Source organism: Ascaphus truei, chromosome 3 (genome assembly GCF_040206685.1).
Source record: "Ascaphus truei isolate aAscTru1 chromosome 3, aAscTru1.hap1, whole genome shotgun sequence".
Lineage (NCBI taxonomy): Eukaryota > Metazoa > Chordata > Amphibia > Anura > Ascaphidae > Ascaphus > Ascaphus truei.
Window position 1 is genome coordinate 99,952,919 of NC_134485.1, and position 20,514 is coordinate 99,973,432.

Here is a 20,514-nt window from a genome sequence, read left to right on the forward strand (position 1 = left end):
GTCCTGTGACTGTAAAAACAAGCCCAAATCATCACCCCTCCACCACCGTGCTTGACAGTTGGTATGAGGTGTTTGTGCTGATATGCTGTGTTTGGTTTTCGCCAACAAGGGCGCTGTGCATTATGGCCAAACATCTCCACTTTGGTCTCGTCTGTCCAAAGGACATTGTTCCAGAAGTCTTGTGGTTTATTCAGATGCAACTTTACAAAACTAAGCAGTGCTGCCATGTTCTTTTTAGAGAGAAGAGGCTTTCTCCTGGCAACCCTTCAAAACAAACCATACTTGTTCAGTCTTTTTCTAATTGTACTGTCATGAACTTTAACATTTAACATGCTAACTGAGGCCTGTAGAGTCTGAGATATAAATCTTGTTTTTTTTGCAATTTCTCTGAGCATTGCACGGTCTGACCTTAGGGTGAATTTGCTGGGATGTCCACTCATGGGAAGATTGGCAACTGTCTTGAATGTTTTTCAATTTTGAATAATCTTTCTCAGTGTAGAATGATGGACTTTAAATTGTTTGGAAATGGCCTTATAACCCATCCCAGATTGATGGGCAGCAACAATTGCTTCTCTAAGATCATTGCTGATGTCTTTCCTCCTTGGCATTGTGTTAACACACACCTGAATGCTCCAGACCAGCAAACTGCTAAAACTTTGGCTTTTATAGAGGTGGTCACACTTGCTAATGATCAATTAATCAAGGGCATTTCATTAGCAGCACATGTCTGCTACTTAGCATCTTAATTCCTATGGAAGCAGTAAAGGTGTACTTAGTTTTCCACACATAGCTTCTCCATTTTGGCTTTATTTTTGGTAAATAAATCATGACATGGTGTAATATGTCATCTGTTGTTGTTCATCTGAGATTGTATTTACCTCATTTTTAGACCTGCTAAGGAACAGATGATTGTTATTATGTCCTGATATGTAAAACCATGGAATTCAAAGAAGGTGTACTTTTTTTCACACCACTGTATCTATATATATATATATATATATATATATTATATATACTATATTTATAGTGTAACCCAAACATCTCCCCCCATCAATTGTGTGACCCCATACATATCCCCCCAAACCTGTTTGGACTCTGCTCTTGGACTCTCTCATCCCTGCCCTCCCTATAACAACCACCCTTTCTGCTTCCTCGCAGTCCTGGGACACCCATCTCCTCCTCTGCTTCCTATCTGACATCCCCAGTTTCTCTAAGCAGGTCAGCTACTGGATGATGTACCTGGAAGGCTATATATCTGGCATGTCATACTATTGCATCATAATGAGTTGCAGACATGTGACAGCTAAACCTTTGTACAGAAACATACCTAAGATATATATACTGTATATGTTAACAATACTGTGCTGATTCCACGAAATCAGACAACCGCACTCAATTCTAATTCACCACCCTGAGGAAGGTCCCATTTGGGGACCGGAACGTTGGAATTTATACTTTACCTGCATTAGAATTGAGTGCCGTCTCCTGATTTCGTGGAATTGACACGGTATCGTTATCTTATTTTATGGGACTTGCACCTACCCATACATCTTTGCTTAAGGAAGTGTCGACTGACTTTGTTTATATATATATATTTGGTCACACAATTGATGGGGGGAGATGTTTGGGTTACACAGGTGATGGGGAGATATAGAGGGCACATGCATGATGGGGTGAGATGGATAGGGGGAAGTGGGAAGGAGATGTGCAGGGGGCACACAGGCAGGAATGGTGTAGGGGGCACACGGCCAATGGGGAGGAGTGGTGTAGGGGGCACAAGGGTGATGGGGACAGGTGTAGGGGCACATGGGTGATGAAGGTTTCATTAATAACCTTTAAGATCTGCTATATCGGCATATGTTACAAATGAGAACAGATAGAAGTTTAGCATCTTTTTAGCTAAACTATTGTTAGAAATGTAAAAAAAAATTGACATAAAAACGTTCCCCTCCACCCTTGCATGGTGTTATAATCGTCACTTATCCAGTAAAGAACTAGTTGAACGTTAACGAGGCAATCCAAGCGGGAGATTGTTCTTGCATTTTTTTAATTTCTTTAACATAGGATTGAAGCAGGGGGTCTCTGGAGCTGAACCCCATTAATTTCAGCTATGGGGACTCCCTAATACTGGAGATACATACCTCCGTAGGGGGTGCCGGTAGCTGCTCCGCTAGCAGGGATCATGTAGTAGCTGCTTTTCAAAGCTCCAGCATGCTGCGGGCCAATAAGAAGCCGTGACGTCATCCTGTGCGGCTTCCTATTGGCCTATGTGTTTGTTGCTGGAACATTAAAAAGCAGAGATACCGGCAGCCCTTCTGCAGGTAAGTATCTCTGGAAGCATGGGGTCCCCGGTGCTGAAATTAATGGGGTCAGCTCCGGAGCCCCCTTTTAAAGGCCCAATACATTTGAGAACTTTTACAACATTTAAGTTTATTCAAATGAATTGGCCCTACAGTATATCAGTCAGGTGAGAAAACACATTCTTTGAACACATATGTGTACTGTACATCTGCGTTGCCCCAAAGGTGGACAGCCTGATGGGGCTCCCCAAGAACTGCTCCCCTCTGCACAGGACCAGTATGCTAAGGATTAACATTTGCTTGTACTTTGGGGAACGTCAACCCCACCCACTGGAAGGGTAATGAGCCAAGAGACCACAAAGAACGGTTTGTTTACAGCTGCATTGAATCTCAACCACCCCAGTGTACATCTGTGTTGCCCCAAAGGCGGGCAGCCTTTGGTGCAGCCAAAGGGTGTGAGCCGTTTGCTGATGTTTGGTAATGTTCAATCTGAAACTCACAAGCCCTTTATCCCCTGTACCCAATTTTCCAACTCCATCTGTCCATGAAATGTCTGTGAATTGACTGTATAACCTCTGTTCTTTTAATGTAACCATGTATTTTTTATAACTCTATGCCCAGGACATACTTGAAAACGAGAGATAACTCTCAATGTATTACTTCCTGGTAAAACATTTTTATAAATAACATATTACTAAAAACTCTTTCAAAATCTATTTTCAGCTAATTATGTATGGAAATGCAAGCTTCCACAGTCTCTACATTTAAAAAAAATGGTGTGCTAAAGACTCCAGCCTCAGCAGTAAATGTGAATTAATGTAATTTTCAAAACCCAAGCTCCTACAGAGTTTTTTTTTTTTCAAATTAAAAGGGCGATTACTAATCACATAACAATAATTATGGGTACCATGGCCACTCAAACGTCCCACATACTTAAAATTTATAGCTAGCCTGATCCTGCCTTTAACATATAACGTAGTAATCCTATAGGACAAGCAAAGTCACAGGTCTCTTACCTCATCCTACCAGTGACTTGAGATGTAACCAATATTACCAACTTTCTGGATGTTTTGTGATTTCGTAAAGATTTTCCAAGAACCAAGGCTCCTTGACAGTATATGTCATTTGTCCCAAGGGTCACAAACGCTTGGTCTGTAACTGAAAAAGAAAGATGCATAAATACTCTAAATGCTCTAGGACAATACTATAATACAATATAAAATCTTAAGAGCTTATACCACCATCCAGATCAGCTATATGATCTGTTAAGATGAGCGAATGATGTTACATTTTATATTTGTGATCCAATATAAACATAACTATAATTGTGCTTCAAAAGCCTTCATTTGGCAGTTGTTTTACCAGTAAATTGTTTTTTACTTTCCAAAAAAAGAGAATACAGCTCAACCCCCGTTATAACGCGATCCGTTACAGCGCGAATCCGCTTATAACGCGATGCAAGCATGGCTCCCAATTTTCGTATTTATGAATACTTACAACACGATTATTGGTATCTTAAATACTTTATTGTATAATGCATACAATTGTACCTTATTTCTAGCACGATCCACTATATAGCGCGATGTGATTCTTTTAACCCCAAGCACAGCGTTATAAGGGGGTTGAGCTGTAGTTAAAGAGTGTAGGATCAATAAAATAAAGATGTTAACCATTGAAGATATTGTACTGTACATGTCAATTACAATAGAAATAATCATCCAAGCCAGTTAACAAATTGTTGGTGTCTACTGTATGTGAAGAAAAACAAGGAAGACAATATCCAGCAAGTTCACAGGCCGAGGAAGGGGGGAGGGAAGAGCATTCATGAGTATTTGAGTATCATTTGTATTTTTATGTATACAATGCCAGCCATATAGACTTCCAATATATATCTCTTCACAAAGGTACTAGGGTCAATAAGAGCCCAAATACAGTACTTATTCAATTGTAGATTTAATATATGAAAAGTGATCCAGTGTTTATTTACAGACAAGGGACGTTACAAAGATATACATTATAGAGATGCAGTTTCATAAAATAAAATGATAAAACAGAGAACATATACGTTGCCAATTAACAATAGTAGTTCCTGTCAAAGAGGTCTTGATGTTGAAGCTATGACAACTCATATGTTATGGATAACACTCCTCTAGTTGAATTCAACTTTTCATATCCAAATGCATTGTTTTTATGTTTACAACTTTCCCCTGTGACAAGGACAGGCCAACATTTTGTGGGTGTGTCTTATTTCCCACTCATCAATTCTTCATGCAATTTAAGACTGGGAGAGAGACTTATTTTAAACTCAAAAGAATCTGAGAGTATAAAATACCCTATAACTATTTCCCTGTAACCCCTAGGATAATGCTACCGCATCGTTGCATTCGTATGATTTTAATGCACGCCTTTGACATTTGTCTTGACAGCACTAATTTTAATCTTTGAGGAGAAAACAACTATCTGACATATGCAACACATATAACCTGTCATATTTGATATCGTTGTATCCGCCTAATTTTGCTTGACCCAAGTCTATATTTTTATCCTTGTGAATTGCATCAGATTTTAATTATCATACATTTTTTAAGTAAAACATCTTACCTGGCAGTCCCACATTTCAAAATTACATGGCTGAAAATCTCCTTCATAGTAACGCAATTTGCAATGGAAGAAGGCTATTGTGCAATTCTACTTTTTAGAAGCAAATTCCATATACTGTATAGCAATTTCTATGGAATATTGAATCTTAACTTTTTGATATGCATTATGGATGTAATTCTACAAATGGTCTCGTGGCACCCTCTAGGATCAATGTGATTTTGAATTCATTTTTGAATCGATATTATTTATGAATATGGATTTCAATGTAATTTAATAGAACAGAATTTTGTTCATCAGAAGAATTGTGTTCACACATAAAATATTATTCATAAAGTTGTTTTTTTTCATTTAAATTTTTTTTTTCAAAATTTCTTATTCATACGATTTCAGTTTATTATTATTATTTTTTCATACATCAGACTCACATTGATCCACATAGGGAGGAGTTTTGAATGTTTAATGAGATATTTGCTGTATGTTTATATATCTAGGTGTTCTTAGATATACATTTTGTATTACTGAACTTTAAGAATGTTGACTGTTCCTTTGTTCATTGAGAAGGAGCGGCCCAGTGAGTAAAGACACTAACTGGCACTAAGTTTGAAGCAGGGAAACCTGGTTCAATTCCCTGTGTCAGCTCCTTGTGACTTTGGGCAAGTCATTTTATCTCCCTGTGCCTCAGGCACCAAAAAAATAGATTGTAAGCTACACGGGCAGGGACCTTTGTTTGCAAAATGTATCTGTAAAGCGCTAAGTAAAACTAGCACCGCTATACAAGAACATGCTATTATTATTGTCATCCATACACAAAGGGAATACACCATCAGATAAGCAACACTGTTGCCATTCCCGCTTTTGACACATTGATATATAGTATCAAGGTGTGGATACAGTTCAGCATTATTTCAACTGTATCTGTATCCACTGAATCTGCAGCCTATCTCTGAACATACTGGGGAGATGTGCTGAGCACCAGGGCACTAACCCAAGCTGCCCCCCATGCCTATTTTCCTCATAGTATAGCTAAAACTCTAGCTTTGCTCATATGGAGATGAACATCCATTTTTAAACCGTTTAGATATTTTGCATCTTTGAGCACCAGCTTCTCCCTGCTCTGTACAGCATTTATTTTAATTATGCCTATTAAAATTGGATTTTATTACTGACAATTTTTCACTATTTTTTTTACGATGCTGTGCACCGTATGGGATCTCTGCACTCTTTGTACACCCTTGTACAATTTTGAATATCCTCTGATATATCCAAGTTAGCAACCCCAGTCTCTATTAATATTCTGAGAGTTAGAGTGAGGCTCCCCTCTCCACCTACTGAAAGATAGAAGTTACTATATGTGGTCATATTTCATATTCAGGTGTGAATATTGAGTACACAGACACAACAGTGAAGATGGCGTTTATCCAAGTATTATAGAAACAAAGTTATGACGTCTTTTATATATTAAGTATTTACATAAAACATATATTACCGAATGTGAGTGTAACAGTAATTAAAAAAATCAGTATATCAAGTGAAACGATATGCCAATAAGATCCCTATTTAATAGACAGTCTGACAAAATGTAATGCTTGTCAGAGATAGGAAATGATTGCCTATATTCAGTATTACTGGCAGTAGCCATCAATGAACCAGAGCAAAAAACAGCATGACACCTTCCTAATGATGTTATTGTAAACTTTCTAAAGAGCAGATAAATAGTGCAAACTTTAGATATTGTGAGGAGTTGCTGATTATAACACTATACCATATCTCCCCTCTTCCCCCACAAGGGAGAGGGATATAGCAGGAGCAATAAAATGCCCTAAGATATATTGGGTGTTGGTGAGATATACTGTAGATGGGTATATAATAGTAACCATCAGATCCCAACTAACAAACCAACACCCCCGATTATATAAATATATCAGGGCCAAATGGCTGAAGCCTGAGAACACTGGTTTGATGTAATATACCAGTCACAATAGACAAGCTAAATGGAGCCTGCCATAGATCATTGTGCTATAATTAAGCATGGCTGCTGCATAGATAGATAGTAATGCCTATCATTATAAGGCTCTAAATAAGCTCAAAGAAACTCCTGTCTTTAATATCTAATTGATGAGATATAGTGAGCTATAAATCATATTGCTCCAATCAACTGAATATTCGTAACTCTAAAAACTAACACAGCTTCATAACAGAGGCTGATGACATCATTACGTGTCGTTTCCCTATGGCCCGGCCATGTTCCTACGCACGTTTCCCTCCAGCTACAGAGCTTCGTCAGGGAAATTTTTGCAAATACGTGGTAGCAGAGCTACAGATGCAGCGGCCATTATTCGAAGAAATCACGGCGCCGTTTTTGTATGCGCTGCTGTACTCCACGCAGCATTAACGCCACCAATCGCCCCAGGCACACGTGTTTATCGCGGTTGCTTTGTTTGAATTTCATGGAATGTGTGCAATGAAACGAATGAATTGTAATGTGTACAGTCCTGTACTACTGTGTCAATTTCAGGTGTTTAAAAGCCAGAACACTAAAATGCCATTTTATGCACTCGCCTCTAACGGCGGTACGGTTGGAAGAAATTGCGCGCCATCACATGGGTATTCCGAGGTATACACCGTGCGAACTGTTTCAATAATGGCCGCTACATTTGTATATAAAGGCATAAGTTGCCCTGGGTCGCTGATGGTGACTATGGACAAGAATGTCACGTAGATTTTTCGAACGTCTACTTGTAATTGTTGGCTGCGGACTGAGCACTTTCTGTAAATCCGCATCAAAAAGGAGGAGGTGTCAGTGACGAGAAAATATTCTTTTTATGGACCACCATCTCTTACTATAGGTACCGATGCAGCGTATTGTTGGGTCTTGAATTTTCAGTGTATTAGAAGAAAGAAGAGTTTCCCTATCGCTATGTAATGCCCTATGATAAGCACGGTTGAGAGTTTTAATATTATATCCCCGGCTCAGGAACCGTCAAAAGACAGGGGTTTTTTTCTTAATCATAAAAAAGTCAGCTAAAGAGATTGATGAAAGTGGTGGGCTTGTGCTCTTCTCAATTAAGGGGATTTAGAATATAAACCTTGCATTTTAATTATGAAGTAGAATTCAACAAGGAGTGTCTGATGTCAACAAGATACTTTTTGTATATTAAATCTAAACTTTAATAAGTAATACTTTGGGCTCTGATTGAACTGTGGCATGCTTTGTAGAGAGTAATTTACATTTTTGGACACATTTTGCTACAACAGATTTTTGTGTGTTAAGTGCAAAATGTTCATAATAAACAGAGACCAATGGCTCTGTACGTAAAACTCTTAACTCTTTGGTTGTGGCAGCAAATTAAATATATTATATTGTGAGGAGCATCAAGCACTGATTGTTGCTCAGCAACTGGGGACAGAGGCACCCATTGGAACAATGCATTCGGTGCCTTAGCGAGGTCTGACACGCAGGAAGCTTTCACCTCTAACTGAGGTTTGATACACGGGAATTCCTCTTGTGTTGCAGGAGGGAATCGATTTTTTCAACATCAGGAAACACCATCTCCCTACAGTGGAACCAGACCGCACGTCGAGGAGTTAAGCTCCGTGCTCTACCAGGTCTGTCAACAGTGCACCGATTACCCTTTATATTGTCCTGCTTCCTCGCTTCACAATACCCATATACATGTCACTTGCCTACTGCTGCATCCTGCAATCATTTGACATTTGATTGCTTTTTAATCACACCAGTTGAACATTGGTCCTTTTGACTACTCTGGTTATTGAATAAACTCTACATACATTTTTATGCAATACTGAACTGGCGCTTCTATATTGTAAAGGATTGAGGTGAGATATTATTCATTTGAGGGATCTGTGCAGAAGGTGAAAAGTGCTTCAGCTAGATAGTTGTGGATCAACCCTTGTCACATATACAAGTCATGTGCTCACAGAATACACAAAAAACACAGCGCACAACGCTCATAGTGCATTAAAAATTATATTATTAACCCATAAATAAGGTAAGTATTAAGCGTACATTAAAACAGATATAAACAAGCATGTCAGGGGTTAGTGTTACCCATGCACCAATCGGGACGGCAGTGAAGATGTTTTCATTGTAAACACACACAGCTCCTCCAGTCACTGTCACTCGATCTCAGACTGTGTCCTGGGTGATTTCCAGCATGATCGTATATAGTCCAGCAAGGCTCGTGATACAGACAGTGTCCTCAAGTCAGGCAATCTCCGCAGCAGCACAGCACACGCTGTTCAGCTCTCCGGTCCGGCGCTTCCGGGTTCGTGACATCACTCAGGAGCGGCAGCGCGCCGCGGTCTTCCCAGACACCGTGTGAGCCCGCAAGGGGGTAATACAGAGTCCAGAGTTCATAAAACAATTAGTTTCTTCTTCCAACGCGTTTCGAAACCTTAACGGTCTCTTCATCATGGAATAATTGATCTGTAATCGATGTAGCATTTAAATACCCCACGCCTCCAGCTGATAGGCCCATCAATTGGAGATTTCGGCCAATACAGAAGAAGCGGGGAGGAGTCAAATAGCTCCATGGGTCACAACCACAAACACGTTGCTATGGGCAACCATTGCAAAATAACAAAATTGCAAAATAACAAAATAAACTTTATTGAACAAACAAAAATATATTAATAAACAACCATCGGACGGTGGCTCTAGAATAAAGAAAAAAATGTTAAAAACAATACTTTTAAACAGCTAAAAGTGCACCTGAGTTATAAAGTGCAGCTAGCATATAGAATCATTGAAAAAGAAGCACGAAGCATAAACAACATTAAAACCTTTTAGTCAATCCTTATTTATTTATTTATTTTTTAATAACTAAGTGATCTATTTCTCTCTTTATTATAGTTCAATGTTGTTTATATGCTTCGTGCTTCTTTTTCAATGATTCTATATGCTAGCTGCACTTTATAACTCAGGTGCACTTTTAGCTGTTTAAAAGTATTGTTTTTAACATTTTTTTCTTTATTCTAGAGCCACCGTCCGATGGTTGTTTATTAATATATTTTTGTTTGTTCAATAAAGTTTATTTTGTTGTCAATGGTTGCCCATAGCAACGTGTTTGTGGTTGTGACCCATGGAGCTATTTGACTCCTCCCCGCTTCTTCTGTATTGGCCGAAATCTCCAATTGATGGGCCTATCAGCTGGAGGCGTGGGGTATTTAAATGCTACATCGATTACAGATCAATTATTCCCTGATGAAGAGACCGTTAAGGTTTCGAAACGCGTTGGAAGAAGAAACTAATTGTTTTATGAACTCTGGACTCTGTATTACCCCCTTGCGGGCTCACACGGTGTCTGGGAAGACCTCGACAAGCTGCCGCTCCTGAGTGACGTCACGAACCCGGAAGCGCCGGACCGGAGAGCTGAACAGCGTGTGCTGTGCTGCTGCGGAGATTGCCTGACTTGAGGACACTGTCTGTATCACGAGCCTTGCTGGACTATATACGATCATGCTGGAAATCACCCAGGACACAGTCTGAGATCGAGTGACCGTGACAGGAGGAGCTGTGTGTGTTTACACTGAAGACATCTTCACTGCCGTCCCGATTGGTGCATGGGTAACACTAACCCCTGACATGCTTGTCTGTTTTAATGTACGCTTAATACTTACCTTATTTATGGGTTAATAATATAATTTTTAATGCACTATGAGCGTTGTGCGCTGTGGTTTTTTGTGTATTCTGTTCATATTAGGGGGTATTTGAGCCATCCCTGGTGTTACAGCTGCAGACGCTTCAATTCGAGTTTACCAGGTCACATTTTTGTATATATATTTATATCACTATTCACTATATCACGTTTATATTGTTTGTAGTTGTGCACCTATTTTTCACTTTTGTTCACATGTGCTCACAGGTATGCCGTACGTGACATCCTCCATTACTGATCTGACTGTTTCACAAGCTTATCTACAGTATGTCGTCAACAGGAAGGAGGAGGACTCCGGTAGCTCAGTTGCCATGGAATGATTAATATCACAGTCAGCTCCAAGAGCAGTATTCATGTGATGCTGAAGGAATACCTTGTGGACAACTTTGTTTTTAGACTGCAGGGCTGCTGACTACATTATGCTGATGCTGCATCAAGAATTGGAACCAACCCAGGAAACTCTGAATCTGAACTGAATTATTTTCCATCTACATTTGTTTTGGGCAACATGCGCAGAGCTTCTTTTTATATTTATCAGAGACAGCTGTAACAAGTGGCGGCTTTCCAAATCCGCCGCCAATAGGCACTTACCCTGGTGCCCCCCGGTATGCTGCCTCCTCCTTTGTGCCGCGTCACGGCATTAAATGAAGCTGCGATGTCACATTTATCACGTCGCCATGATAACGCGATGATGCGGCGTAATTTGACGCCATGATGTCATGTTGCTGTGGCAACGCGACACCATGTGAAGTCACATTGCTGTGGCAACGTGATGGCATGTGACGTTGTAGTGTAATTTGACACCACAACACTGAAGGGGGAGGGCGGCACAAAGGAGAAGGTAATAAAGTTACAGCGGCCCCACGCTCTCCCCCGGCAGTCAGTGGGGAAGAGAGCAGAGCCTCTGTATATCAGAGGGGGGTGAGGGGGAAATGAAAATTTGCAGCCCCAAATGTTTGTTGCCCTAAGCCCGGGCCTAAAGGGAAATGCGCCAGTGGTTGTAACAGGCAGGCCCACCGACAGATGCCCTGGGGGTCCAGGACTAAAGTTTCGACCACCCCCGTGTCTTGCGAGCCCCCCATTTCACACCTCGCAAGCCCCCTCCTGTATTCCCCCCCTCTCTCCCTGTATTTCTCTCCCCCATCTCATTCTTACCCCCTTCTCTTCCTCACTCACTCTCCCCCACCTTCACCTCACTCCCTCTCTTACATACCTTCTCTACGCTCACTCTACCGCCCCCTTCGTCAATTACCCCCCTCTGAGTCAATGCCGCTCCCTCAATCCTACCTCCTCACACTCATTCCTTCCCCCAATAATTATCCCCACAAATATATAAAAAAACACCCACCACCCAAATACCTACAAAATACCCCCCCAAAAACCTACAAACCACCCCAAAATACATAACCCCCACCCCCCAAATATATACAAAACACCCCTCCAAAAATGCATACAAAACAACCCCCCACATACAAATACATACGAAACACCCCCCAAATACATACAACCCCCTACCCCCCTCCGCCCCCCAAAAAATACATACAAAACACCCTCTAACACAGCTGGGGAAAGTCGGGCCCCGTAGCAACGACAGGACCACCAGCAAAGAAGTCTGGCCAGGCCCAACTTCCAGCACCGGATGGCCGGGCCCCCTGCAGCCACGGGGGTGGGACACTTATCCCAGCTCTCCCCCCCTGTCGGTGGCCCTTGTAACAGGCTGAGCTAGGTAGATGTTTTGTTTTAGGTGCTCCCTTTTTCTTCCTCTTATATAGCGCAGACAGTGAACACAGCCCTATACGTACAATTTTGCCAATACAATCTGCTCTGCAGAACTTACAGTATAATTTTGGTACCTGGGGCACAGGGAGATGAAGTGACCTGACAAGGAGCTGGCACTGTAATTTCGAATCATGCAACCTCTCATACAATAACTCCAGGAAGGTGAACACACACACTAAGGGCCTCATGCAGAGAGCATCGTTATTTCGAAATTCGCCATTTTTTGTTCAATTTCGCGCAGAAACCGGCATAAAATGGCGAGTTTCGAAAAATGCGCCATTTTGTTTTTTCTATTACTAAAACTCGCCTCGCGGCTGGCGAGAACCTCCATCTCGCCATTTTTAAAACTCTCCGAATGCAGAGAGGTGCGAACGGCATGTAGCGGCTGTTCGCGCCAAGAAAATGGCGCGATTCTCGCATTTTTGCCGCGCCAGGAAAAGATGGCGCTTGCCGCCTATAGTAAAGGGGAAAAAAAGGCGCGAATTTGTTTTTACACGTTTCTGAAGCGCGCATCTCGCCAATTTAAACTCGCCACACGCATCCATGTTAAACATAGCAGAATTCGCACTTTTCTGCATATGGAGAATAAAACTCTCCAAAAAAGCTACTTTTTATGAAATTCGCCAATTTTAAAATTCTATGCTCTCTGCATGAGGCCCACACACACTGATTTGTAAGGGGAGGGGCTACCTTTATGCATGTACCCGGGTGAAGAGTTTTCTGTGCTGCCTAGGAGGGAAGACGTAGACTAACCACTGGGGACTGCTGCCGGAACGTAAAGGAAAGGATGTTTCCACAAGAGTAAAGGGTGGTGGATCCCAGTAACTACAGTGATTGAAAACTGAGACATGCAGTACTAAATACATTATTTGAAGCAAAGTTCATTGAAATGGTCGCGCAATACCCAGATTGTTGTGAAAAATGACAGATCAATAAAGCTGTGCACTTGGGGGCACGAGGTGCAGTGCATTGTGACATGGCAAACCAACATTGTTTTATTTAATACAAAAGTGTACATGATTGTAAAAAGGTACTGCTTCTGTTATGTATACTGTAGGTAAAAACCTTTTTGTAATATACCTAGGGTCTGATTCAATATATTTCGAAGCAAACGATTGCACCGACAAAGACTACTTCAGAGTATAGTATATTGAATCAGACCTCTATCAAGCTGCCGTTTTTAAAAAATATTTTTTCCCCCCACATTCCACATGTGCATTAATACAATCTGCACACTGACAAGTGATTAGCTAAGCTGCAGATCGATCTGTTCTCCTGTAATCGACTGTAATAGATCGCTTGCTCAGGGTTATTTAATTCATTCTTGCACAGAATTTTGGGCAATGTAATTCCTGGAATAGGCAGTGGATATTCACAGTTGAGTGCAAATAGCCGCACGGCTATTCGCACTCAGTAAACATCCCAGCCTGGAATCGAACCCTTGTCCCCTTACGGCTATTCGCACTCAGTTAAGTTCCATAGAAACGTGTTCATAACAGCTCGGCTATTCGCACTCAGTTAAGTTCTACTAGCTCGGCTAGTCACACTCAGTTAAGTTCTACTGAGTGCAAATAGCCGCACAGCTATTCGCACTCAGTAGAAAATAAAATGGAAAAAATAAACATCCCTGCCTGGAATGGAACCCTGGTCCACTATGCGAATAGCCTGGAGCATAACCACTGAGCTATAAGACTTTCTGATTTTTTTCCTGGTGAATAAAGGCATAGAAACCTGTATATAACAGCTCGGCTATTCGCACTCAGTTAAGTTCTACTAGCTCGGCTATTCGCACTCAGTTAAGTTCTACTGAGTGCAAATAGCCGCACGGCTATTCGCACTCAGTAGAAAATAAAATGGAAAAAATAAACATCCCTGCCTGGAATGGAACCCTGGTCCACTATGCGAATGGCCTGGAGCATAACCACTGAGCTATAAGACTTTCTGATTTTTTCCTGGTGAATAAAGGCATAGAAACCTGTTCATAACAGCTTGGCTATTCGCACTCAGTTAAGTTCTACTGAGTGCGAATAGCCGTAAAGGGACAAGGGTTCGATTCCAGGCTGGGATGTTTACTGAGTGCGAATAGCCGTGCGGCTATTTGCACTCAACTGTGAATATCCACTGCCCCTGGAATATGATTGCCTGGGCAGTTAGTAGATACAATTGGTGCACTGCTAAAGAGAGGGTGGGGCTCAAGAGACAGAGCCTATCAGAAGGGAAGGGGGCTGTCACTTTGGAAATGCTTCCTACATTAAAAACATTAAAAATGTCTTTAAAACATTCTTCTTTTTTTTTTTTTTTTAAATGCTACAAGTACGGCCGCCGTGACATGGCCATAGCTCGGCCGCCGTGCCAAAAGACACATTTCTTGTCTTTGGGAATGGTGGTTGCGCTATCGTGCTCTGTACGCATGCGCACACGCACTGACTGGGGCATGCCCCATAGAGGGCCGTACCTTGTGCACGCCGTAATTTCAAATTATATAAAAATTTATTTTGAAAAAGAAAAGGAGAAATGATGTGTTTGACGTGGACAGAGAATTTATTTTTAAACTTCAAATTAGACTTTAAAAAGCTATGCACATAAGTTTATGTTCCATTTCATTTGCACACGAGTATGTAAAGCATTTTCAGTATTAGATGTACCTGAATCTGCTGAACGTCAAATATTTGAGGACATTAAGCAATACATGCACTGTGCTATATTGTGAGCTTGTGTCCAACTTGACTTTATAGTGTTACTGTATATTAATGAGAAGTGACTGTAGAATGAATGAATAGAATTGTGGGTAACTAGCAAATATTTACTTTACTACACTGTAGAGCAAACTCTGTTTTAACACAGATAACACTATTTTCCTTGAAGGCATAAACCTGTGTTATGTCCGAGTGCAAAACTCTAGTGGAAAAAATATTAACCCTTTGTGTTATCTACCAATCAGCAAACAACTTGAAGATACTAAAAGTGATTTCTTCAACCTTTTTTTTTTTTTTTTGTCTTGGGGGCAAATGTACATGTGTTATTATATAGAATGCATTGCCTCACAATATATACATGAAAGGTTGCAGAGCTTTACACATTTTGTATCCTTACTGTCCAAATACTGGGCACCCACTCAATGTCACCAAAATTCTTTAGTACAAAGTTATATTACTTACGTAGTTATTTTGGTAAGAGTGAACAGCAAATAGAAATACCACTTGTGCGCACATTCAGATGTCTCAGACAGGTCCACAAACCTGCATTTCCCCATTATCTCTTAGCATACAGTGCTACCACTGCAGCAAGGGAGTCTGGGTAATGACATGCAAATGAGCACTCCCCATGTTCTTACCCATTTAACATGGATCCCTATAAGCTTATGCCTGACGCATTATAGGGATTCATGTTAAAATGGATAATAATAATAATAATACAGATATCAGCAAAGGTAAGTATCTCCAGAAGCTGAGGGGGGGGGGGGGGTGGGCAAGCTGAAATTAATGGGGTTCAGCTATAGAGACCCCCTGCTTCAACCCTGAATTAAATTTTTTAAAGAATAAGAATAAAAAATTAAAAAAAGGCACAGATTGCTCCTTTAACTGTTTCTACAAATACACCAATATGTATGTCATGTGGATGCAATTCTATATATAATGTATAACATCCAGTAGGCACACCTCAAGCAAAAAACAAATCAAACATGGCGAGTGCACGTATCATAATAGGTTAAATAAATGGCTATACTTCACCAAAACACCATGGTGAATGCCCCACAGAGCAGGGGTAATCAATGCCAGTGCTCAAGGGCCAACAACGGGTCAGGTTTTAAGGATATCCCTGCTTCAGCACAGGTGGCTCAATCAAAATAACTAAGGCACCGATTGAGCCACCTGTGATGAAGCAGGGATATCCTTAAAACCTGACCTGTTGGTGCCAGTTGAGGACTGGAGTTGAGCACCCCTGGTCTAGAGGATACAGATGTAGGAGATGTTACTGCACTCGTCGGCGACATAAACACACCGACGGGAAAAGGGCCCATTGTCTTGAAGAAGCCTCTCGAGAAAAGAAGGTGGGGTAACGCTCTATTTCTCCCCTGGGAGCACGCCAGCAGGTGCAATAACGCTTGTTACATCTGATGTCACCAAATCGGATGTCCGAATAATACCATTTTTACACTTCTTGCAATATTTCTACAAATGGACGTTAGGTTTAATGTTCATTTGTGCAATAAATGTAATAGTTTGTAGAATAATTAATTTTTGTAACAGCAGTAGATCAAGACATGTATATCAAAGCAACATTTACTTACCAGACATATTGAAGAAATAAAGGAAGGATCAGCAATGGTACAAAGATATTCTTTCTGTGCTATTTATCATGGAGGGGAAAGGTTTTTTGTTTTTTTTACTTCAGAAGCAGCAGACTAGGTCTGGAAAGACAAGTAATAAAAATAGTAATTACCTAGAATACAGGAGAATATTCAGCATATCTACTTATTTTATTACTACAGAGAAAACTTCTCTTATTCGACTTTGAAATTACATTTGGAGTACACATTACAATGAGTATTAGCCCCTCACATATTCAGCATGGCACACACTCCTTTACACTGTACAGTACACCGCCAATATCAAGCATGCTTATTTGTTTTAATAAATCAGGCATAAAACATCTGCAAGGATCTAACAATCACCAAGTAAGGCGTCAATAACCTTGTGTGCTATACTGTCGTAGGGCCGGCCTTAGGGCAAAGCGATCAAGGCAGCCCGCCTTGGGCCCCGTGCCTCCTGGGGGCCGCACTCTCTCCTCTCTCTAATGTCAGCGCCGGATTCCAAATTTTACTCGACCAGTGGGGAGAGCTGGAGAAGGGATTGCAGTGCCCCCCCCTCCCCTCCGGTTGGAAGTTGGATTCCAGGGCTGACAGGAGGAGGAAGAAGAGGGAGCGCAGGGCCTCCAGGCAGGCAGACAGGTAGGTGTGGGGGTGTCTGGTGTGTGTGTGTGTCTTCTTACCTTCAGCGGGCCACCTCCTGCAGTGTTGTTATAGCAATGTGACGCTGTGACATCATACTGCCACAACGCTGCCAGGGAAGGGCTGCTCAGACAGGGGGTCCCGCTGGCAGCATGCCGCCTTGGGCCCCGCAAAGCCTAAGGCCAGCCCTGTCGGGCTTGCAGCTATGTTCTATATTTCATTCTGTGGCATTTTATTAAAATGATATGCAACATATTGTATTTGTAAATAGCTTCGGTATCGTGCAGCCGCAAATATTACTCCCTCTACTTTCTCTATCAAAACATCAAAGCAAACTTTTCTAACTAGACTTTGAAATTGACTCTGTGGTGCACTCACGCCAACACTCACGCAACCCGACACACGCCCCTATATACTGTACTGTACATGGGTAGTATGTAGTATGCCTGTATTATGTTTTAATCTGTCAGATATAGAACGCCTCCAATCATCTCACCCCATTTGTTCCTTTAATACTCCAAATTATAACTCTCTCGATAGACTTTGAAATTGATTCTCCAATGCCTTATGCGTTAACAGCTATCCATGCGCACCCAGCATGGCACACACCCCTTTATACTGTATACTGTATGTATGTCTATCTTTACTTATGTAGTGCTCACAGTGTACTCAGCGCTTTCCAAAGAGACAATACAGTACAGGGAAATATAATACAGCAACTGCAACAAAGTCAGACAGGAAAATAAATCCCTGCCCCAGATATCTTACAATCTAAGTGATGTACAGTACTGTATATGGGTAGTAGCTAACTTGCCTTTTTAACGTTTTCATCTGCAATGCATCTGAAATGATCTATCCTCATCTGTTCCTTTAATACTCCAAATTAAAACTCCCTGGATAGACTTTGAAATTGATTCTCCAATGCATCATGTGTTAACAGCAATTGCACACACCCCCTTTATACAGTACCTTACACTTAGACAAACTGCATTGCCTTATCATACGTTTAAGCAAAATCCGGTATAAGACATCTGTCAAAATCCCCTGAAACTCAAACATGCAAACTCATAACTAAATACTGTATGACATGATGAAGAGCAGCAAGAACAGGGTACAGCATAAAATGGCAATCATGAGTAGACCTCTGCACCACTCTATGATCACTCTGTGCAGCTTTATCACACAGCCAGCGAGCATTCAAACATAATTTTGAATAGATTGCATATAGATTTGCTCAGGAGACCTCTTTTGCAGGAAGTCCTCCAGATGCCCTTGTCTGCGGTTTCCGAGTAGGGGACAGTGACACAGGCTGCAGTTAGAACGCTCCCCCGGTAGCACAGTTACCTCTGACGTCTGAGCATGTAGCAGGAGGGAGGATCAGGGAAAGGGACATGGCAGAGAGAGTCACTGGGAGAGGAGGAGTGTCAGTGTGTAGGAGGACCGGGGGTGGTGCTGTATACGCTGCAGCAGGAGTGTCAGATAATCATTCAGATGGGATGGAAGTGAAGACAGAAGGAAAACTGGACAGAAGAACCAAGAATTGAATGGGAAGCAACAAAGTGCCACTATCTTCACTAGAAAAGCATACTATATCAGAGTATGTATATCAGAGCTCTCACAATCCGAAGACCAAAATGAGTGAGCATGATGAATGGGTGGAGGGAACCTGGTTCACTTCCCTGTGTTAGCTCCATGTGACCTTGGGCAAGTCACTTTATCTCCCTGTGCCTCGGGCACCAAAGGCATATTGGAAGCTACTCTAGGTAGCAACTGTGTATAAATTCTATGCACTGCAATAATAAAGTTATTATTATTAATTATTAATTCTGTTCTGGACCATAAAGTGAGATGTAACTCATTTAGTGACCAGTTATTGTTTTTCAATGCACTGAATTTCTTCTAGCACTGGAAATGTTAACCCCTTCAGTGCCCTAATGATGTATGGTGCACATTCAAAGAAGTGCCACCCCAGGGGTCCTTATAACCTGCAGGCGCTGTACGCCACCGGTACTGATCGCGTACTTAACTCAAGGCTTTCCCTGTCCTATCTGCTCATCCCGGTGACATCCGGCTCAATGTCCGGAACCTGAAACATCATCGCATGATGTGGAAGTGCCAGAGGGTCCGTGGTCACAGAGGTAGCACGACACTCCGGCACAGGGAGCAATCCCACATTGGCCCCCCTTTTTTATACATAGGTGGTAAACAAGTGCCCCCTGTAGGGGAAGCACAAGGTCCCTGGAGGTGAATCGAGTTTATTTCAGCCATTGGTACTTCATGGAGGTGTAAAACTTCCACGGACCAATGGGAAATCACCACAAATTACGTTGCGTTTCCTATTGGCCTTCATGACGCGGGATATTTCAACCTCCATTTTGTTTCCCCTGGAGGGGGCTGTAATGGCAGCACTTTCCCTGGTAAGTATCTCAGAATGCAAAGCTCTTCAACTGGCGGCCCACAAGGAACCCTGATGCAAGTTTTCTACTACAGTAATTTCATATAGTTGCTTAGGCAGCTGAGCGGAGTTTTTCACATTAAAACTCAATTGTATTTTTTTTTTAATTATTGTTACAGGATTCAAATAGGGGGTCTCTGGGGCTGTGTTAATTGGTTCCAGAGATACCTCTGTAGTACTGCTGGTATTTTAGCAGTCAGAGAAACGGTGTGCCTAACATAATGGCAGCTTTATATGTCCCGCATCACGTGGGCCGATAGGAAGGTGTGACATCATCTGTTATGGCTAGTGTTGCCAGGTGTCCAGTATTGAACCGGACTGTCCTGTATTTGGACACTGTCCAGTTCCTCTGGACATAGCGACCTGTCTGGGAGGATTTCCCCTGAGCAGGGATAGAGCAGGGCTTTTGCTAGGAGGGCTGGGCAGCTTCCTCCATCCTGATTGGCTGCTGCTGGGTAATGCAGCCAATCAGGAGGAGGTGTCAGGAGCCTGGGGGTGGGGCCAAGGAGAGGAAGAAATAGCATGGAGCGAAGAGGTGTGTGTGTGTCTCGAGTGCATTGCATCTTTCACCATTGTGTCCAGTATTTTTAGAGAAACCACCTGGCAACCCTAGTTATGGTTTCCAATTTACCTGCAGGACCGGGACAATTAAACGTCACAGACATACCAGCACGGCTACGGAGATAAGAATTTATGGAAGCAGGGGATCCCTGGAGCAGTTCAGCTCTGTGGACTCCCTGCTTCAAACGT

General features: G+C 41.8%; 1 protein-coding gene across 1 annotated transcript in view; it reads right to left on the minus strand.

The window, feature by feature from the left end:
- The window catches only part of GYG2 (glycogenin 2), a 48,518-nt gene extending 29,811 nt beyond the window's left edge, over positions 1 to 18,707 (minus strand). The window contains 3 exon segments of the mRNA XM_075594583.1: positions 3,317 to 3,458; positions 16,650 to 16,769; positions 18,553 to 18,707. Of these exon segments, the coding sequence (XP_075450698.1) occupies positions 3,317 to 3,458; positions 16,650 to 16,656 (149 nt within the window). The 5' untranslated portion in view covers positions 16,657 to 16,769; positions 18,553 to 18,707.
- Positions 18,708 to 20,514: the final 1,807 nt, after the last annotated feature.